The 22,331-nt window shown below is 37.2% G+C and overlaps 2 protein-coding genes and 1 long non-coding RNA gene across 6 annotated transcripts in view; 2 read left to right on the top strand and 1 right to left on the bottom strand.

The window, feature by feature from the left end:
• The first annotated feature begins 13 nt into the window (after nt 1-13).
• On the top strand, nt 14-10,296 carry Hacd2 (3-hydroxyacyl-CoA dehydratase 2). 4 transcript variants are annotated; one of them, XM_022070395.2, is made up of 11 exons: nt 14-35; nt 1,307-1,404; nt 1,610-1,726; nt 2,467-2,577; nt 3,568-3,688; nt 4,890-4,994; nt 6,053-6,180; nt 7,362-7,474; nt 7,696-7,818; nt 9,069-9,187; nt 9,973-10,296. In XM_022070395.2, exons 2-11 carry the CDS (start codon nt 1,324-1,326, stop codon nt 10,053-10,055), a joined length of 1,101 nt encoding a protein of 366 aa, XP_021926087.1. In that variant the 5' UTR covers nt 14-35; nt 1,307-1,323; the 3' UTR covers nt 10,056-10,296. The 4 variants fall into 4 exon arrangements, with proteins under 4 accessions (XP_021926087.1, XP_087201188.1, XP_021926085.1 ...); XM_087345062.1 differs by having other exon boundaries at nt 24-106; XM_022070393.2 differs by having other exon boundaries at nt 24-138.
• A 387-nt stretch (nt 10,297-10,683) lies between these two features.
• Nucleotides 10,684-12,240, bottom strand: LOC147874460 (uncharacterized). Its single transcript, XR_015534150.1, has 2 exons — nt 11,549-12,240; nt 10,684-11,236 (listed from the first exon to the last, which is right to left on the bottom strand). It is a non-coding gene; the product is annotated as an uncharacterized LOC147874460 (long non-coding RNA).
• A 102-nt stretch (nt 12,241-12,342) lies between these two features.
• LOC110832924 (uncharacterized) overlaps nt 12,343-22,331 on the top strand; it is a 94,754-nt gene continuing 84,765 nt past the window's right edge. Inside the window, exon 1 of the mRNA XM_022070397.2 lies at nt 12,343-13,198. Coding sequence (XP_021926089.1) covers nt 12,574-13,198 — 625 coding nt within the window. The 5' untranslated portion in view covers nt 12,343-12,573. The remainder of the gene's footprint in view (nt 13,199-22,331) is intronic.

Genomic DNA, 22,331 nt, shown 5'->3' with positions numbered 1-22,331 from the left:
GCTATTCAAACGTTGGCACAGTAGTTTGATCACAGGTAATCATATACATCGGAGAGGGAGGCAATTGAATGTGCAAATATTCTGTGTTTTTATGAGCTAGTGACTAGTACGTTCAGCATTATTGGTTGTAATTTATAGGTATTGTTACATGATGTTTTCATGCTATTAGCATTAGAAAATAATGTGTTAAGGCTTTAACTCTGAAGGCACATGGGCTAGTCTTGTTTGCTTGTAACACAGAAAACTCCTAACCTCTTCGTAAAGTACTTTGGTGTCGATCTCAGAATCGCAAAAATTGTAGCCATTTATTTTATAATGGTTATTAGCTGTTGGTGGAAAGATGATTGAGCAACTGCTTTCAAAATTCATAATGTGAGCATGCTTAACAAAACACATTTTAACCCACTCCTGCGCCGTGACTGCAGTAATCTCGGTTTGGAGTCTGGATAAGGAGATTGGATATCATTTCACTTTGTACTTGTGTGCTTCGTCTAGTGGTTTTCCGGCCCCTCCATGCAAACAGCACCTTAAAATTAGGTACGAGTCATCTTTCTCATGGCTGTTGAATATTACTGCGTGTATTATGTTTCTTGTGTGTCTATGATGTGACACTGTTAATTTTGTTATTTACTGTTTATTGTCCAGTGGAAAAAGAGTCCAGTATTTGTTCAGTTATGTTGAGGACATACCAGGCAAGCAAATTCTGCCCAAGCATTTTTGGTACACAATAACCATGGGGATTTTACCAACTGTGTGTTATATAATAATTTGTTTTGTTGTCTGAGGAATTCTAAATTTTGTTCAGCTGGCGATTCAGAATATATCTACACACTAAATTTCCACTATCAATTGTCTTATGGGCTATGATGCCATGTTGTTGTGGTTTTATGACATTATTTGGAAGCCAAAGGTGCTTTTAACATAGTGTAAAAGGGCCACATCTGTCATTTCTTATTTTTGCTATCAGTTACATCCTTATAAGATTCTAGGTCCTTGTCTTTATACAGTACAAAACTTCAGTCTATTCATCAGTAGTATTTTAGTCTTTAAATAAATTTGTGGTGCTGTTCTAAATGTGATACCTTCAAAGATTCTAGCTTTTCTTATAAACAGTACATCATTTCAAACTGGTCTCCTCTGAACAATTTTAGTTCACTTGCAGCCTATAATTTTAGGTGTGTGATATATTTAATTTAAAGAAAATTGGCCACACAGTACATTTGTTCTTAGTGCTAAATATTTTGTTTTTGCAAGAATTATATATTTGCATCATAAGTTATACTATATCTTCTTCTGTTCTAACAAGGATTGTGTTCTAAGACCATGGCAGAACTCAGCCCATTTGTATATTGGGCCCAAACAGAAAATAATGTTTCTCTGAAGGTGGATCTTAAAGATGTGAAGGTAAGTGGTAAAGCAGTCTACTACATATATTCAGCTTCACCTCTTCAAGCTGTTGACTTCATTTCTTAAAACACTGACTGAGAATGATATAAATTAATAAAGCTTTCTTCTGGATTGTAGTACTGTGTAGTCTGGTAGTAGTTTACCAACATTTCAGAGGTCCTTGTTGCCTCCATCTGCAATGAAATATTTACTATCTTTATAGATTCCAGATGTTGCTTTAGCAGAGAAGAAACTACACTTTTCTGCTCATGGTTATGGGGCGAAGGGACAGCATAGTTATGGTTTTGTTTTGGATTTCCATTCATCAATTGATCCTGAGGTGAGTACAAAATAAATAAATAAATATAAAATAGTTTAAAAGTATGAGTTTAAGTTACTTCTTTTCACATTGATTACAGGAGTATATAAAAGAATGTGGCTGTCACAGTTCTAAAATGGTTTCGTGTGATCTCTGCTCAGTGTTTGCTTTATTTTATTGAATAATTATTTGAATGAATCCCTTTACACTATTGATATTTTAATATCACAAAATGTGGCTGAAATATATTAATTGCTGACACTTCTCTGTTAGTGGTATTTGTATTTTGTATTACCATTTCATTAACATGTACATCTAGCTTTTGTAATGTTAATACTACATTGTCTTTAGTAAATCTGTTGGATCATTTTCTGGGTACCATTTACCAGTATTAAGGTGCTGTATTGTTAGCCATATGACTTATAATTAATGTTGACATGCCTGTCCATAGGTTTAAATTTGAAGTGTCTAATTGGAAAGCACAGTATTAATCAGTTTGTTTTAATACATGAATAATTAACAAATTAAAAAATTATTAACCAATTGGTAACCCCCAAGAGAGTCATAAGATACTAGCTTCAAGGTCAGCAGAGGGACTACCAGATTTTCTATACAGTTTAATCGATAACACAATAAATACAATATTCCATTATTTTGTGCAGTACTTAGTATTTCATCCCAAGTTGGCAAAAAGGCAAATATAATTAAATATATGTACAAACATTTCAGATGTATATAAATAAGTAGACTTTTATTTTCAGGAAAGTAAATTTAAGGTGACAGATAGACAAGTGGAGTTTGATTTGAAGAAAACTACAGCTGGGTGGTGGCCAAGATTGACTGCTGCACCCCAGAAACCTGTATGGTTAAAGGTATTATTACACCTTTGTAGCTGAAAAGTTTTAATCAAACATAATCATGATCTAGACAATTGTATGAATTAATATAATCATTCATTGAAATGGAAGTGAAGTGTGGAAAATTTTGTGATTAAACCATTTGTTTAATATTCTGAAGACTGAAGGTGCATCAGAAATGTTGGTGGAGTTGAAATGAAGCCTGAAATGTAATTTTGTTGACAGGAAGATAAGGTTAAGTAATGATTTCAGCAGATACCATATCTTTTCTGTGAGCATAGTATAAAGGACTGAACATTATAGATTCCTTTTAGGCATGTATGCAATGAGGCTAAAAAAATGTCTATTAGCTTCGCTGTTTTTGTGTCTATCTAACCCCTTTCATTCTTTCAGATGAGGGGGGGGGGGGGACCTGGTGCATGTTGCTTGTCCTTGGTGCAAACCTTTACTGGAGCAATCATTTTTATGTCATGCTCACTTAGCACAAAGAGACTACAACTGAACCACTCACCACAGCATATAACACTCTGACTTTTAGAAGTATTACCAGGTCTCAGCAGTATGGCCAATCTTTAAACAAAAATATTCCAGTATTGCCTTTACTTTTTAATCTCGTTTGTATATGCATGACCAGTCTCATGACAGAATTACAGATCTCAATCAGGGTGGTATAGTGGTTGCAGTAGTTTTTGGCCGGTGGAATATTCAAGGGGAAGGCTAGGAGTGAGTCACTTGTACGATAGTGTAATGTTTCGTCTGCCTCCAGGAAGGATGAGGAACTTATCGGACTGAACTCCCAAACAAAAGTAATACACTGACCTGACCACCTGAAGTACAGAGCTCCGCTCCGCTAGCTTCTTCACCAGCCAAAAACTACTGCTCCTACTATACACAGTTATTGTAATGTATGTTTAATAACAGGTTCTGCTGAGTGTCTGCAGATGGAATTGAGCCCACTCATTTGTCAGTATTCAAGATAACATGTTAAACATGTTGTTTCTGCAGATTGATTTTGACCGATGGAAGGTGGAAGATGATGTTGATGATGAAGAGCCAAGAGACGTAATGGGTGACTACCCAGACCTTTATGAAAATCTTGTGAAGGAAGAACTTGGCTATAGGAAAGGTTGGTCCTAAATGGTGGCATTACCAGGATAATGGGGTCAAGGGAAAACTAACAGGTCACTGGATTTGAACTTCTTTTTCTAAGAATGTATCTGAGTTGACACATCATTTCTTTTCCTTACAATGGCCCTTAACTAGTAATCCATTTACAAGTACATAAAATTGGGGGTGGAACTGCAACATATATTCAGTGAACTCGCTACTTAACATGTATACTGTGCATTGTTTTGTCACTGCAAAATGAATTTAATTTTAGGGTCCAAATCTGACGTCGTTACGATGGTCATTTTATAATGCACATATATGAAAAAGAATCACAAAAATTACTAACATATTAATCAGATACTCCAGATTATATTTACAAGACACCTTTTTACAATCGTGTAGGTACTAAAATGTGGGAAATATCATCACAAGTGTCAAAGTCACTCTGAACACAAAATTTTCAGTCCTGTGCATTTATGTGGAGTTTAAACTCTTTGCACTAGATGACAGCACTATGCAGATAGACAAGAATGTGTTTTTTAGATGTGAGAGTAAAGTAAAATGTTGCAGCTGAAGGAGAAATTTATTCTTTGATGTGGATTTATGTTTGATTTTGCAGTATAAGGTAGTACATAGGAATTTTACAAAAATTGAAGACCTGTTTGTGTTTAATACTTTTACGTTCATTGGACTACAAAGTCTTAACTCAGATGAAAGTGAAACTTTTCTCTGCAGGTGTATTTTGAGTTTCTGTCAAGAGTAAGAAGTCTTGTGTGTCACTACAAACATAGAACATTATCGCTGTACGTTAATTTAGAGCCATGCAGTAATAGGGGTGAAGTTTTTCTATGGCCTTGAAGCATGCAATTTTGTGATGTGGGTAAAGTATCACAGGCATGCGTTAAAAAGCGACATGTGAAACTTTGAGGTTATATCTGGAAAATTTAACATAATTGAAATCTGTATTAATAGAAAATATACATATATAATATATATTGGTTAATTGTACGATTACTAATTTATAGGACGTACTGGCTTCACCACATTGTTTGCATACATCAAAATTTCTTCCCAGAACGTATTATTATTTTATTATTGTAGAGTTTTCAGTAGGAGTTTTCATTTTAGAGTTTAGTATATAATTTTAATATTGTGCTCCATAAATTATATTATTTGATTACAAAGATTTAATGTGTGTGTTGTATTTTTCATTACAGAAGACCTTAAGAAAGTATACTTAGTTTTCTACAACCTGTGTCAATTTGTTGGCTTTACATATATCGTAACTGTGATGGCAGTTCGCTACTACAGAGATGGACCAGGTAAATATATTTAAAAAATTTAATATTTCTGTGCTTTGCAAATGTTACCTGTGGAAGGGAAAAATACGAGACTGGTACTTAGGGGTATCTACTATTTTTCTCTTGAATTCCGTTGACAGCGGTTAATTTTTGTTCATGGTGTCCAAAATAACTGCAGTTTAGAACCATCAAAGGTCCTCTTTACGCCACTTCCAATGGGTGTGATATTACCTCTGTTTGTGTGACCTAGTCCATCTCTGGACTTGACTATCCCGAGTATTTCGATTGAAGGCAACGCACTGAATTATAAAGACCCAAGGGGATCAGTCGCCACGGTGGTCTAGCAGTTAGAACGCTGGCCTTGTAATCCTGGGGTCCCGGGTTCGATTCCTGGCAGTGCCTGAATTTATAACTTGTGTTGGGCAATGCCGTGGTCTAGGCAACACAGAGTTTTCCTCTGGGGCTTCCCTGGTTTCTCCGTGGCGTCCCTACAATTACTCCATACTCCATACACACTGAAGAAGGGAATGGCAAACCACTTCTATATCACCTGCCTAAAAAACATGAACAGGTCCGAGTCTGAGAAAAGGATGGAAGGATCCTGTTCATAATATGTCGCCAACCTCCTGTAAAGGAGATGGTGTAATAAAGAAGAAACAGATGCATGAAGAACTTGACTTGGATGCAAACCCCAGGTGTCAAAGTTCTGGGGAAGTGGGGTGAGGGGAGAAGAGTCCTGGAAATACATGTACAAGCTCTATTGGTTGCCTGGCTCTTGTGATGTAAGCTAGGGTGGGGGCGAAATACCCGCGGTACTCTAACTGAGAATGTGGGAAGGTCATGAGTGGCCACGCCCATGGCAAAGCTGAGGGTTAGAGTACACTATGGGTGATGAAACCTGTGGGGCAAAGCACCAAGGGGCTGGCCTTGTGGGGGAGTGGGGCTAGCTGAAAGACAGTAGATTGTGCCCATAAGGCATCATTATCCTCAATCATATTCTTCATAAAATAAGTATTACCAAGGATTTTGTCCATTTGCACATTAAGTAAAAATTACATCTTTAATGTGTTACTCAACAGATTCAATGGAAGGAACGTATGAAGCAGTGGGAGGTGCAATGAAATTCTGTCAGTTGATGCAGTTCCTAGAAGTAATGCATCCTCTGTTTGGTTATACTAAAGGAGGTGTAATTACACCACTTATACAGGTAATTGTTAATGAAAATTATTTGCTTCAGATGCTTGATTTATTGAAAAGCTTTGAAATCCACCTTCTGTTACAGAACTGTAACTGCTATTATTGACATTGATGTGTCCATTTTAATATTATCCTGCCATATATGGTTAGGTCTTCTAAGTGGCCTCTTTCTTTTGGACTTTCCAACCAACATTTTGTACACATTTCTTATCTCCCCTATTCATGCTATGTGTCCTGCCCATCTTAGCCTCCCTGATTTGACAACCCTAATAATATTTGGCAGAGTACAAGTTATGGAGCTCCTCACTATGCATTTTTTGCATCGTCTTGTCACTTCATCCCTCTTAGATTGAAATATTCTCATTCTGTGAGAGACAAGATTTCACAACCATACAAAACAGGCTGAATTTATAGTTTTAAATTATATGACAGCTGTTCAACAAAGACTGAATGATATTTTTATAAAATGTTTTGAAGTCTTGAGAGAACCTCTATTTATGGTGGTTGGTAGCACTGACAGGTGTGAGTCATATCAGCAGTTGCAGGTCACTGTGTGCTGTGACCTTGACCACAACCTATGCCTGTCTCGCCTCCAAAGTCACACATCCATTGTGATGGTTGTTACAGCAGAACACTTCTTCTTCTTCTATGGCTCTCTGGTCTGTATTCGGTCCATGGCCTCCTCAGTTCTCCTCTTCCATTCCGTCCTCTGTTAGGTCCGTCTGTCCGAGGCTTTGATTGAGGTTTCAAAACATCTTCCTTTTTACGGTGCAAGGTTGTTAGCCTTGCGACCAACCCCCAACCTGGAGGATCAGGGTACCTGTGTTAGTCTGACCAATCTGGCTAGGGAGGCCCTACCAGTAGCTATGCTACCGCCAGCACAGCTCTTGGGGTCACTGAGGTACTCAAGCCCCACCACTACAACAAGGTGCAGGTACCATTAAGTGGGGTACAGCAGAACACACCATGCATAAATTTTGTTGCCACTTAAAGAAAACTGCAAATGAAGCGTATAGTTTCAGTTTGTTAAAAGAGGCTTGTGGGGAAGAGGTTTTGTCTCAGGCAGTGGCCGTGGTTTCAGTTAAGTATTTGTATGTAAATGAATTTTAGACTTCCTGTTTTGTATAACTTTTATGTTTGCCATAATTTATAACCGAACTAAACTTCTACAAGGTACAATGCAATTTTCAGGTACTTGGTCGAAGCACTGTCCTGTTTTGCATGATAGAGGCTGAGCCCAGAATGTGGCAGAAACCTGTTGTCTTTTATCTCTTCCTCATATGGACTTTCGTAGAATTGGTTAGGTGAGTAATGTGATCATCTATTGGAATAAAATCATCTAAGATTTTTGTTGTTTGTAATGTGATTTTGGTTGATTATTATTCATAATTATTTGCTTTTTCACCAGGCATTACTCTCATGCTGAGCTCATGGCTGTATGCCATGTTTTATTAAAACTGTATAATTGTTTGCTTCAGTCTGATTATTGGACTCTGATAAGTTATGTCTAAAAATCTGCTTTCAGGTATCCATACTATATCTGTCAGTTGTTCAAAAAGAATCCTGGACTCCTTGTCTGGCTTCGGTATACAATATGGATACCTCTTTATCCACTTGGCTTTTTGTGTGAAGGGGTTGTGATTCTTAGGTTTGTATTATATTCTTTAGGTCTTACATATAATTATTTAATTTGTATATTAAGTTTATTTTTGATGCATTTTTATGTAAATATGTACACTGTTTTGGGCTATACAGGTAAACTTCGATTTGCGCCGATTCATAATAACGCCGCTTATGAAACCAGCAAGTCAAAAAGTGAAAAAATATATTTTACTATTATTTATAACGTTTTACTAAATCGTAATTCTTACATGGCTGATTTTGAATAAAAATTATAAATATAGTCACATCTGCACTCATTGCTAAGTAGTTGCGAGATAATCACCAACATTGCGCAACAGTCACATGAGCATTGGTCACTTCACAGTAGGTCATTTGCGTTCAGCCTGATAAGGGAGTAAGGAAAATGCACTCGGTTCGCTTCTTGTTGACACATTGAACGTGTTTGTGTTGTTGTTCGACCACTATTCTGCAGTAGCAACTGTTTTATATTTATAAATTGTAGAAGAGCCACCATGTCTGGTAAGAGAAGTGAATGTGTTGCTAAAAAGTTGTGTAGGTCTATTGCATTAGAAGATAAGATGGATCTAATTCGTAGAATAGAAGGTGGTGATACCCGTTGTAATGTGTGCAGAGTATGAAGTTGCCTCCTTCCACTGTGACTACCATAATGAAAAATTCATATAAAATAAAAAAGTCAATGCAACAGGCTACGAGAGTAAGTGCAACGCAAGTGAGTTATAGCAGAAGTAATTTTTAGAAAGAATAAAGAAATTACGGTTGCTATGGGTGGATGACATGATTCGAAAAAACATTCCCTCGATTGAAATTGCTATCACGGATAAGGCAAAGTCAATTTTTGAGGAACTAAGTCGTCAATGTTTGGGTGCCGGGAACGCATGTCATTGACTTCCCATTGATTTACATTATGAAAAGAGTTTCAATTTATGCCGGTTCGTCCAGGAACGCATCCCCGGCGTAAATCGAGGTTTACCTGTATTTTTATTTAACACAGTACAAAGCTGCATATACAGAGTCTATGTTCATTTCCTTTTGTAATGCATTCCTGTACAGCAACTGTTGATATTCTTACTTGAAAACAACAGTCTATATTTCTTATCACAGTAGGTATTCTAACTCAGCAACACATCCATAATAGACAGAAGCCCCTTGGTTAATGAACCCCTCTGTGTAATTATGAGTAAGGTACATTAAAATCATGTATGTTTGTGAATTGGGCAACGTGATGTTATATTGTTTTTTCTGCTTTTCACATAGAGATATTCCATACTTTGAAGAAACACAGAGATTTACAGTCTCTCTTCCAAATTCAGTGAATTTTGCTTTTCACTTTCCAACTGTCATGAGGATTTATTTGCTTGTCCTCTTCTTTCCAGGTATGTAACCATAACTTATATTTACTTAAATAAATCTTTAAGTGCAAATATTTTTAATACTTTATTATAATATACATTGGAACCTCTATGTAATGCTTGTTGATTTGAAGTTCCCCCTCACTTTGTGAACATTTCCAGTAATTATGCTTATATAGAACATTGTTTGTCGTCGATTTTCTGAGGTATATTTGATGTTTTGGTAATTACAATGACGCAGTCTAAAACCTTGCTTTTTTGTTCCTGGAATGTACATTTTCCCATAATGTACATAATTCCTTTTTTTTTTACCAAGAATATTGCTACCATTGTAAAAATATTTATACATTCCAGTTGATGGTTAAGATGAAGGTACGTACTGAGTGTATTTTTGCATTTTCTGCAATTCAAAGAAGAGTATAAATGAGGAATTTCACTGTATATTGAAAGCCTGGTATATGTAAGTGTAAGAGACTGAGTAGATTTTTCAATCACATATAAATCCTGAATTTTGAAGATTTTTCTGACACAGATAAACATGCAATTGTATGGCCAAATATTGTGACAAGGGTATGTTATTATGCTGCAGGATAATAATATTATGTATTGCTTCAACTTCTGTGGCAAATTTTTAATCATGCATGAATCATATTCAATTAATTTTATCTAGTCCAATTTCTTGTTATTCATAAAATACTCAAGGCATAGGTAAAATCATTTCAGTCGCACACATTTTATTGGAAACTTGAAATGTAAATTATACCTTATTTGCATGAATTAGTAATAATGGAGATTTTTTTGTCTTTCAGCTATGTATGTAATGATGACACATATGTACAAAGCTCGTGTCAAGAAACTGGGTCCAAAGAAATGGAAATCAAAATTTAATTAAAGCAAGAAGAACAAATGTAAATTTTTATATTTAGTAGTAAAAAGGAAGCTAATGAGAATGTGTAATACAGTGACAGCTGTATTTATATTTCTGTGGTGATATATAAATGCAACTTCAAATCCTCTCCAGTTTCAGATACTAGTGAAATAAGGTTGTAGACGTACATGACAAGCACGATTCACTTTATTACATATAACTTTTAAGAAAGTAATGAACAATAAACTGTGTCTTGAGTAGAGCACTTGGTGTGTTATGGAATTCGTGTCCATTCATATTTGGATTTCCTTATTTCTGTTAATGACAATGTTTGCGTTGTTTGTACGAGCAATTAAATCTGTGGCGTAAGAGCCCTCTGAGAGCCAAAGCCGACTAGCTTGACTGCTGGCCTCACGTTCACATGCCTAAGTAGAGGTGAACGATCATCCAACCAGATACAGGGTGACTTGTACGAGCAATAATGTGGACAAAATATATCGCAACTGCAGTTCAACATAGTCATATTAATGCATGTAGTTATTGATGCTAGTCAGATCAGAGCATCCGAATTTTTAAGAAAGATTATTTTATAGAATAAATGGAGCAAAAAATGCTTCAGAATATCTTGACCTCTGCATAGTGATTGCCTTAGTAGCCATAATTATGTAAGAAACACCCAAAGGGTCTTGTTTGTCACTTTCACACACTCAGTTCATACTTTATTTCATGAGAACATGTTTTGGTCCATTGTTGCCAGTCTAAAAAGTTAGAAATGTTTTTTGCGTGTAATAATATAATGAGAAAATATGATACCAGCTTTTAAACATGAAGCATATTGATAAAATGTTTCTTTTCATTTTATGTTGTCAGAGTTGTGATCTTTAATTTTTCTGCATTTAAGTTTTTAAGTAAACTTCTTTTTCAGGTTATATTTCTTACTGAATAGCAGTAGGACAGGTAGGTTTGTAGTTATAAGACTGAAGTATATGTAGTAAGAGAATAAAGCCATTAGAGATAGTTATATTAGGATGTGGTCCAGAAAATCTTGGTATTAGATTGGCACAGCCTTCTGTATAGAGAACGCAGTTCACTAAATAAATTATATGAATAAATAGCACAAGTCTTACCTTTAGAATGTTTTCTGTCTGATACTGCCTTTGGAGAAATCATCTATAAGCCTCTTCCTCTCGCTCCATCTTCTTTTCCTGCTTGTAGTACCCAAAATCAAATGTGTAGACACAAGTATCTTTTAAGATGGACATATTTAGATCAAAATGCACCCTTTGGAATTTATCATTGTTGTCAATGTGTTTATATTTTTTTACATTTTGTATACTTATATATTGTCATGTTATACCATATATATTATGTCATCTTTCATATTATGTTATACCTGTTGAAAATAAAATCTCACTTTCCTTAAGCATCCTCATCATATTTTTTACTACTTTTTAATTAAGCATGAACACATTTTAATTCAAATTTGCCTTGAGAAAAGAATAAACATTTCTAATCACCTTCACAAGGGCTGAAAGATGGCTGTCTTCTGTGTTATATTTGACATGGGTGTGTTTGTTGTGGACATATTTTGCACATTTTGTTGGTTCTGCATATCTCATAGGGAAGAAGGTGAAATTTCTTCTCTGTAAAGTTTTTATGCTGTTTGCTATAATCATTGCCATACTTAACAGTAATTTTATTCTGTTTCTGTATTTCAAGGATATATGTTATAGGCCTGTTTCTGACTTCTTGAGAATGTATCTTCCCATTCTCTTGAAGATGGAAACAGTAATTTTCAGAATACTTATATAACATAACATTATTGAAATAGTGTTTATGATTTATCAACATAATTATATTGGTAGATACAAATTCTTGTGGTGATTGAGGTTATAGGATTTGTGGTTTTCACGGCGGTATGAAGATGGCTGCGTGGTGTAGTGCGATAGAAGTTAACCGACGTTTCAGAGGTGCTTGATGCCTTTGAAATGTTGGTAAACTTCTATCAGACTCCACGGTGCTACAACCGAGAAGACAGCCATCTTCGATATCAGAATAGTGAAATCATTAAATATAAATTCAGTAATATATTAACGCAATTTCAGTCCTGTACTAGAATTACGAATCGTAAGTTTGTCTGCAAACCACGTTTTCTTCGGATTCGAGATTTTGTGCAAAGCACAACCAGTAGATGGCACGAGCAACAGTGTCTGTCAGCACAAGTCTGTCTATGATAGCCAATAAGCGTTGGAGGGGAGATCATGTGATGTGCCTCCTTGCCCCCCTCTAAGGTACAGAAGCAAGCACATGGCCAGCTTAGTTGTGCTGTGGCGTCGTGAGGGTGTGGATGTTTGTGGGGTGAGTGAAGACGTGAAATCTCTTAACAAAGGAAAACTTAATATTGTTTTTGTGGCGGCTACAAGAAACCAGTCGGGGGCTACAACGCTTCAGGAGCCCTGCGACTGACTTTTAGTGTGTTGCAAACTCGTGTAATATATTTTTCTTGAAAGATTTTACTCAGTCATTCACGCCCACTTCAACAATGGATCAAGATATAAATTTCGCTGCGCAGTGTTTGTTGGCCATGTCACATGCCAAAGATCAGAACTGGACTCCGGTGCCGTTAGATTTATCACACAGATCTACGACAACAACCAGGGATCGAGGCTATGGCAGTGTGAATAATAATAATAATAATAATCATCACGCCGTTATTGTTGAAAGCGTCAACGCCCCTATGCCTTCCGTGTTTGTGGAGCAAGATGTCGCTGGTACAACGGTAACAGCCAACAGTAACGAATCATCTTCGCTTTTCATGGTAGCCCGAATTTTAACAGATTTAATATATATCAAGCAAGAACCAGTACCAAATGTACCAAGCAGTCATGATGAGGAAGGTGATGAAAGCGATGAACTTATGATTGATGAAGATGAAGATGTGGATGTGAATGTGTCGAACGTGAATAAAAACGTGCAGTTGCCATCCAAGCTGACACGCAAAAATGCTGCCGCACTGTCTTCTTCAGGACGCAAGAATTCCTCGTCTTCCAGTAGGCCGTCAACGAGGTCATTGGTTATCAGAAAGACTCACAAATGTGTGTACACCGGCTGTGACAAGGTTTACGGGAAAAGTTCTCATCTAAAGGCACATCTCAGAACACACACAGGTAAGTTGTTTTCCATGTAGTTCAACTGTGCTAAACTAGACTAAACTACACTACACTACACTACCTTTACTTTGAGACCAGCCAAGTGACGGGTTAGAGATGAAGCCCCATAACTGAGGATTGAATGTATAATTTTGTATGCTACTTGGTCAGGACTGTCGCACACCTTGTGGGGCGGTGGTAGATAAATATGGAGCCAGCCTCATTTTATTCTGACAAGGGTTGTTTATTTAATTGCGTATAATGCAGGATATAAAGCCAGGGAAGTGTGTATTTCTGTATGTGTTACTTTTCTGTCGGACTTAGAACTTGTTTTTATTGAAATGGTAATTGTTGTCATTGTTAGCTATTGAGAACAGCATAACATCTTCGTTAGGAAGTAGGTATATATCTTATACTGAAACACGCACTCCTATCGTACCGTAACGTAAATTTAGAGCAGCATTACAAGAAATGTGGTATGGCCTTCATGGGTTGGCACCGTATTCACGACAGTTCCATTTTCCCGCCACATCTCAAGCAGCAGTGGTAGTGGCAGCTGCAGCCTGTTGCTACTTCACCATTCTTTGTCCTTTCTTTTGGAGGCCGCACGTGGATCTTGAACAGGGCTGTGGCCTCTCCCGCCTAGAGGTCGACTGCTAAGTCTTGGATTAAATAAAAATATAAGGAGATAACCAAGGCCGTCAGGCGTTCATAATGTTGAAGTATCATATTTCTGACAGAGGGCGTATCCCGTTCTGTGCCAGACATCTAGTTGCCACGTTGTGTTCCGTACGAACTCGTTGCTCATCGGTCATTCATATTTTGTTCCCATTTATGTCAGTTCTGTTGAAATATCTGGCCTTACCTGAGATATTCGTCCGCAGATTTGTGTAGCCTGTAAATTTGTTTCGTGGTTGAAATTGCAGGTTTTAAATTATATAGGTCTGTCAGCTAGTAATGATTTTATATTATTGTAAATATGCAGCACATACTTATTTGTATGTAAGAAATGTCTCTACAATTAGAGGTTAGAATGTCAACTTCGCAGTTTGTTCACGAAATGTGACCTTGAATTTTGTAATCGTGCCTGCCGTTTATAAGTCATATTCTGCTTGCAAGCAGTCAACCTTGTAAAAGGGCGTTGCATTGAATGCTCTGTCAGGATTTCTCAGGCACAGTTGCCGAGTTCTCCAAGAGTGAATGTTGCGGGACTTGTTCCAAGTCGGAAAAGAGCCGAGCACACACACTTTAAAGGTTGCAGTAGAATGTGTATAACCCATCTCGGGAAACCTGAGGTGCTTTCTTTCAACAAATTCTGTTGGTTTTCTTGTGCCTGAGAATATTTTACGTTGTTAACATAGCATTCCTCCCGTGTCTAGTGACAATGAATACTGAAACGAACCGAGAAACGAATTTCCACATTTGTTATGGAGTAATGACCGTAGCCCGATTATTCAGTAAGTGTTAACGTTAGGTAGTTCAGTACCAGTTAGTCCTACCATTAGTACCAATATAATAAATATGAGCTTTCATCCTTGAACCCAGTGGAGATACATCTGAGATATCAGTAACACTAGCACGAGTTAAAACCATTATAAGGACAATTGTTATGTGCATGTAACATTATATTTTGGTTTTTCAAAATGTAAATTACTACGAAGCCTGATCGAAGCTTCTAATTTGAAAATTGGTAACATGCTTTGTTTTAAATTGCGATAACTTGTGTTTGGGAGATAATACGTTATGTAGGTCTCCTTAAAACAAATTAAAGTTATTTTTTTTAACAACTGCAACAGACCATAAAGTGTACAGGGAAAACATACTCGACGCAACAACCCAGAAGACCCACAAGTCAGTTTGTGTGATGAAATTAATGTTAGTCCGTTTAGTTTTGATTTTTTGAATTACTCTTAAATCCATTAGTGGTTACAGAATGATCTTCTTGCGAATTTCATTAAGTTAAAAGGAAAAACTAAATTAACGTATTACATTTTGTTTTATTTCCAGATTAGTGTTTTTATCACCAGAATACGAAATTAGTGATTGTCATTTTGAGCTTTTTTGACGTAAATACGTCTATACGGAAGGATCATTCGGCAAAAAAGCGAAAGGAAAATGTGTAAGATTCGTATAAAAAATCGACAACAATGGTTACCTATGGAACGTCGTGCTTACTCGGCATTGTTGTTACCTAGGAAACGTCATCTGTTTACTCGGCATTGTTTTGTTACATTACTGTCGTCAACAATCCGCTTTCGTTATTGCGGAAAGAGCTGAGCTGTGAATCGGTTGTAGAAGTGCGTCGTAGACTAGATAATTTTGACATTACATTACATTCAGCTACCTTCCTTCCATTGCATTTATTGCTTAAATATAATTTAAATACAGAGACGTATTTACGTCAGATTCTCAGGAACCGTGGTTCCACTGTCAATTTTCTTTTCTGCTGGTAGCTGCAAATGATATAAGCTGCTTTCCCGCTACCTTACCCTACATTTTTTGTGGCTGTGCAGCGTAGCTTCCTGGTTGCATGGTAGACGCCCCCCTACCTACGTCGTTCCACTTTTGTGCATTGTAGAGTATTTTGATCTGCATTCGGGGGCTGGTTAGCCCCTCCCTCTGTCTATATGTGTGTATACACATTAACGCCAAAAATCAGTAATTTTCTCTTTTATTTTATCTTGCGATACAGCTGTACAGCTGTTGAGATAAGGTCAAGTTATTTTAACATCACGACTTCTTCAAACTGAATAACATGTTTCAGTTAAAGAAATGTGTTCTGAAGATGTACAGTTAGATTGCAATAAAGATGTACCCGACATTGTTTTTTAATGAATAGTAAAATTTTGAAGATGTTTTGCTTCAGGGGTGTTGCGCCGTGTTGTCTGTTAGATCACTCTGATGATGGAGGCAGCGATTACCTCTGAAACGTCGGTTAATTTCTACCATACTGCACTGCGCAACAACCCAGAAGACAGCAATCTACTTAAAAGATGGCAGCTTCATTGTTTGACGAAACGTTGGATAAACCTGAACGTTCGACTCGGCTTAACCCCGAAAGCCGTGTAAAACTTTGGACAAGAATAAAAAATAAGTTATTTTATTAGAAAATGACACATTATTTACACGAGAACTCTGCAGTGAACGCTAAACGAAAGTCTACGCTGGATGGAGATTTGTCTTAAGGAGCGGCACATTCAGAACGTGATTTGCCATCAGCAACGAACTGTTAATTTCTGTTTCGAATACTTCACAGTTCTCGCCGTCTCAGTAAAACCCAGGTGCTTGCTAGCGGATCCCCACCCCAGTGGAAAGTCGTTATTAACTGGTGGGTGTTCAAACAGCCAGGCCGCATGTGCTCGCTGCAGGGTAGAGGGCGTGGCACTGCCCCGCTGGCTTGGATCACAGGACAAACCTGTGATGTCATTCCTGTCGACGCATTCAATATTGCTTTAATTATCGTCTGCGCAGACACTGATCTATCCAACAGTTTAATGATATTAAATTTTTTCACAATTTTTATAATGCTGAATCAATACGCGGAAGATTTTAATAGTTTTTACAGAGTTGTGTACATTTTTTATGTCGCAGATTTATTTAAAGATTTGTTGAATTACGGTTTCGTTATCTTTTAAGAGGTCGTGCATTTTTTATTTTGAGCGTGTAGTTAAGTAACTAGATACCCGAAGTAAATGATCCTCATACAATCCATGAGAGTTGGACGATCTTAGACAAGTGTGAGACAAGTCCGATGTGAATGTAAATATACGATTTAAAGTATTTACTGTAGGTTATCAGATTTATATTTGTTTTCTAACTTAGCGGTGCTGAAAGGGGGAAATGTAATTATGTGATGTATTTGGTTGACAAACCAGTAGTTGGGAAGAGAGATTTGTGTGTTTGTTGGGTGTTTATTGCCCTCTGTGAAAGGATAGATCTACTCCGATGGACTGCGCAGTTTGGGCTGGGCCCTTGAAACCGTCCGCGTTTACTAAGGCACACCAGACAGCGCGAGCCCTGGACGCACATTTATAGAAAAATTGCATTAAACTTAAGATTTTCCTTTCAGTATAATAACTTTTTCTGGTATCATGCAAAATAACGTAATATATTTCTTGTCTGTTTTATTCCAAAGATGGTCTTGAAATTGTTGATATACGTCAGTCAGGCTTTGGTGATGCTTTATCCAGTTGCCCCATTTTCACGAGAAAAGTCTCCAGGTTGTTGCCCCCGTTTGGTGTGCTATATTTTAATACATTTAGCCATAGCAGTTATGTTTTTTGTGCAATGATACCTCCAATTCTCATCCTCGAAGTCACAATCTGTTTACATCTACATCAGTGTTCTGTTCACAGTTTATAAATATTTATAATCCGTAGCCATAACGTAAAATAAACTGAGTATATGCAGACTCACCATTAGTTCGAACTAACGCCATGTTTATTTGCTTTATTTACAAGAGACACTTTTACAGTGATTCGTGTCCTTTTCGAAGACGGTCTTCGTACCGAATGCTTTTAGGATGGGTCGCCACTCATCGCAAAATCTTGCGCATGCGCGTATATCAAATTCCTAGCAGGGATTTTCTCCTGGTCTGTGGACTGTAGTCACACGGCTTTACAACCAGAAGACGAACATCGAAATATAGGCTCTGTTCTTTAAAATAGGAAAAGGGGTAATTTTGATTTATTCTTTAACTTAATGGGGTAATTGTGCCAGAGAGATTAAGAAACTCTAGTTTATTGTCTTTGATCGTAGGGAATATCACTTCTATAACACGTCTCTACTGAATGCTGGTTAGAATTGACAGGTTATAGGATAATTGATGTCAACATAGCACCCTCTTAAGGAAAGGAGAAATAATTTATAGCGAGTCTGAGCTAGGAGATAGGATTTATTTAAATATAGCCTGAAGTCGTGTTCTTTGGATTATACAGATTACAGCTCCAAATATTCTATGAAGCAGGGCCCTCGTGACAAACTAATAGTCTGTCAACTTGTTAGGACCCGCGATGTCCATAGACGTAAATGTTACAGAACTAGTTTGTGAGAAAAATGTTTTATAAGCGAAGATGTTATGAATTTCTTCTGTGTTGTAGCGCCGTGTGATCTAGAATTATACCGAAATAATATAGTTTCTTGTTGCCTGCATTATCAGGGCGATTATCATCAGAAACGACGGTAAACCCGCCACAGTGAGAACCATAAATCCTGCGTGTTATTAATTTGTTTGTTAAAAGGCTGTTAAAGTATAAGGCAGTAATTGAATCGTGCGAGCTATTTTGCATGCAATTGAATAATTTGGTTGCTGTGTAGTGGCAGCAGGACAACTGTGATCTCACACATTCGCACTCTTCACCAATGTTTCTCGTTCTCTCAGCGTCAGAATAATCTGTCCTCGAAGAGGGCTTGAAGCCGTGGGGTTGGGTTGTTGTATTGACCGGTTTTAGGAGCGTCCCTATGGAACAGGACGGCTTTCCCCCTGCTCGACAACACGGGAGAAAATTTCCCCTTTGCTGCAGCAGATAAAAGAGAAGACCTTATTTTTGTTAAGAGAAACTGCAAGAACCGAGTCCTATGGTTTGGAGGCGGACGAGGTTAAAAGGAATGTGGAATGACAAGTATTGACTAAATATGAAAACTCCCCACTACCATTTCATGATAATAAACAGTAAATATTAATTCAAAGTTTAATTACACTTATGTTGAACATTGAAGCAGTGGCTCGATGTTTTATTTTGAACGATTTGCGCTGAATGAATACATATAAGGCCGATTACGTCTGTGTGTCCATTAACCATTGATATCATGGCGACGGTGGGAATCTTTTAGTTTGACAAAATAAATTTTTACCATTACTAATAATAAATTGTATGACGAAGATCGATTCCGCTGGAATTCGATCCTGGAACTATTTGAGCACGCATTGAGGAAGCTGAGTTCACGAGCAAACTTGTATGACGGGTTTGTTTTGGGTGTTTGTATTGATATTAATATTAGAAAATCACAATAATGATATTACGCACAATGGAATATTGTAAATGAAGAAGTTTTCTTTGGGGCAAGGTCACGCGCTGTGCCTGTAGAAGCTAAAGCCTGTCTGTGCTTACGCAAAGTGAGTCACAGTTACGAACATATCTGCAGGAAGTTTAAAAAGCTGCTCATACAACGCGAATCCAATCAGCCGAGCTTTGAAATCTCGCCCGTTTGGATTCCACTGATTCAGGGAAGTTCATTGTAAAATCTTGCTGTTCTGGGTAAAGTTTGTGTTTTGGTTCGTACCGTTCTCATTGAATTTTATCGATCTGTCGTCCTATCTCTTTCTTTGTAGCTCTTTTCTTGTTTTATTTATATTCAGTATATTTTACATTTTTCTGTCGCCCATAAATGCAGCTGATGACTCCGGGATGTCTCAGAGACCGGTTAGACATCTTCTGTGTTCAAGCTGTAAAGGTCTGAGGCTCACTCAGCCAGGGACTTAACTTGTAGGGTTTCTGTCCTTTTTACCTGAAGTCGGAACTGTATCCAAATATAGACAGTGGACAAAGTCCGAAACACTTTCACAGAATACTACGTCTGTAGCGGTCGCTTCCGTTGAAGCAAGTGCAGTCTTGGTAAAATTCAAACACTAACAATATCAGAATTCATAAGCTCTTATCTCCTTAATGCGTATTTAATTATATTAGAACTGGTTTCAGATCCGTCTTTAGTCGGAGTCTTATCCCCCTGATAATGGAGGCAGCAAGGACCTCTGAAACGTTGGTAAACTTTTACAAGACCACAACAGACGGTACAACCCAGAAGACAGCCATCTTCTGGATTCTGATGTGGTTACAAGCGTTCTAGAGTTACGTGTCGCATCTAAATAACTTTTTCATTCAAACATTAAAGATTAATGTAGCAAGACAATAGATTGCCTGAAAATTCAGGCTATGCACTCATCTTTATTTTACTCTGAAGATGTAGACGACGCGTTCATCATGTATTAGTAACCCCTTACAAGGCTGATATATTCGTGAATGCAATTTCGATCCGTTATTGTCTTTGCCAAATTCGAACTTTGTCAAGTAATTTGTGATGTTTTTCTGTCTTATCCAGAGACTGTTCTTGTAAGTCTGCATGACTATTGTCCAGGGCGGATTACTGCTTATGTATTCGTAAAATGCATTGATAGTTTGATGCATAGCTAAGCTCACAGTTGGTTGTCAACGTAAATCGCTTGACATTTAGACCAGTGGTATTCAACCTTTTTTGTTCGCGTACCCCCAGATATAATTACTCTTCAACTTTGTACCCCCAAAGTTGTTGGCGTATAATTCGAGTTATACATAGTATATAATCTACATCTAAAATAAATTAAATAAATTACATTACTGATTATTCAGTGTTTATCATAAAATAATATATATATTTTTTAAATTTCACGTACGCCCTAAAATGTCTTCGCGTACCCCCGGGGGAATACAACTGATTTAGACAACCCCTTTTAGAAAGCAGGTAAACTATGTGTTTTTCTTACGAATCAGTTTAAAAATCTAATTTCCAATTAAATTACTTATGTGAGAATTTGATACAGATGTTCCGAAAAAAAGGAAACGAAAATTATTTGCAAGCTGTGCCTGCAAAAAAATGTGGCTATAAAAAGAATGGTAATTATACTTCACAACTATTCCCCTTAATGGACATTAACTTTTTCAGAGTCACGGGTGGGAACTTGAAATTATCGTCGTCGACAAAGAAAGCCAGTGGTTTTAAACGCAGAGAGATGCTGATGTTGTTTTCTGTGGTGCAGTAGCCGATGGAAAGTTTGCCCACTCCTGCTCAGAGATATGAAGTTGACAACCGTTGCTTGAACTTTCACTTAGACAACAAAACGCAATAGCGTATCGAATCCCCCAAATTAGTGTCCATTCCTGGTTGGGACTAAACTATTTTATTTCCGGTTTTCTTTACGGGCTAACATCGATAAATTTTGAAAGAAGGTCACAACTAATGCAATTAAAATATCAGCTATAAAACATCCACTAAAACTGGGATGTCGTATTTTTAATCTTGGAAATCAAATTTCGAAGAAACCGCCCCTGCCCGTGCAAATAAATTTTAACTAATAAATAATGTCATGCATTACATTTTGATATCTTAATCGTGTCTCCAGTCTCGAGTCTCCAAATTTCATCCATCCCTGTACTTAAGCCAGAATTCGTCACTCTTATCAATTAACCCCATGAATATATGATTATTTTAAAATTCGGCAGAAAGCTACAAATCGATTTTAATATCTGTCATGCAAGAATTTGGACTGGGGGTGGTGATCCTATATCCGATAGTATAAAAAATTAGTTTGACGAAGGTAATCGGCATACAAGATGTTGCCTGTCCCGTCCACTGATGATCTTATTTCTGAGAAGTTTGTACAGAGATTAGTCATAAGACTGAGAACTGAACGGTATATACGCTAATAAAGTTTGTGGTTGTAGGGGAATCCCGATAGTTAACTGTTCGATGCCTGACAGGTATACATTCAAGCCTACGCCTCTGTTTGGCTTTTGAGTGCTGAATACCAGCGTATTTGAAAGAAAGAAGAAATCAGTCATATTTCTATAATTTTCAGCCATGAGAACATTGTTATCCAGATCTTGCGCAATATTTGAAGTTTTATTTGTACTGATTTAGCTAGTCACTCTACATTGCTATAGGAAGAGATAATCTAGTTACTAGATTGTAATCTTTGTTTCCGTGTACGCGCCCACCTAGTGAAATCTATCTAGAGTAGATTTTGCTACACGGTGGACACTTATCGTCATACGGATCGCCGACATTCTGACTGAGGAATTTTACTGCAAACTGCGGAAACTTAATTAAAATCCGCGTGCATAATTTTGTGGTCAGTGTCCGTGTAGTTACGTAGTAAACTTGTGTTTTTCTGTTCGATTTATTTCTCTCGTTTTTCTAGACGTAAATTAAACAGCTTCGAAACTGTTATATATAAGACAATGACACTCCTACGTAAATGGCCTCGAACCGTTTACAGGTGAATGTATTTCTTAATCTTGTAAGTGTTTCCAAGGTTTTCGACTCTCGCCGTAGTTTGTCGCCATGACAGTGTGACTACCTGTTACATTTTTCTACCTGACAGGGTGGAGAACAGTCC

Source organism: Zootermopsis nevadensis, unplaced genomic scaffold (assembly GCF_977971745.1).
Source record: "Zootermopsis nevadensis isolate Lab colony 2312 unplaced genomic scaffold, Znev_1.0 Znev_ptg000008l, whole genome shotgun sequence".
NCBI classification, from domain to species: domain Eukaryota; kingdom Metazoa; phylum Arthropoda; class Insecta; order Blattodea; family Termopsidae; genus Zootermopsis; species Zootermopsis nevadensis.
The sequence above is the reverse complement of the archived record's forward strand: the minus strand, read 5'-3'. Positions and strand labels throughout refer to the sequence as shown.

Bases quoted from the DNA above. Each gene is read 5' to 3' on its own strand.
- Hacd2 (XM_022070395.2), top strand. From the start codon at position 1,324: ATGGCAGAACTCAGCCCATTTGTATATTGGGCCCAAACAGAAAATAAT. The intron at 3,689-4,889 runs GTTGGTCCTAAA...TTTTCATTACAG, and splicing joins AGAACTTGGCTATAGGAAAG to AAGACCTTAAGAAAGTATAC. The intron at 6,181-7,361 runs GTAATTGTTAAT...TGCAATTTTCAG, and splicing joins TAATTACACCACTTATACAG to GTACTTGGTCGAAGCACTGT.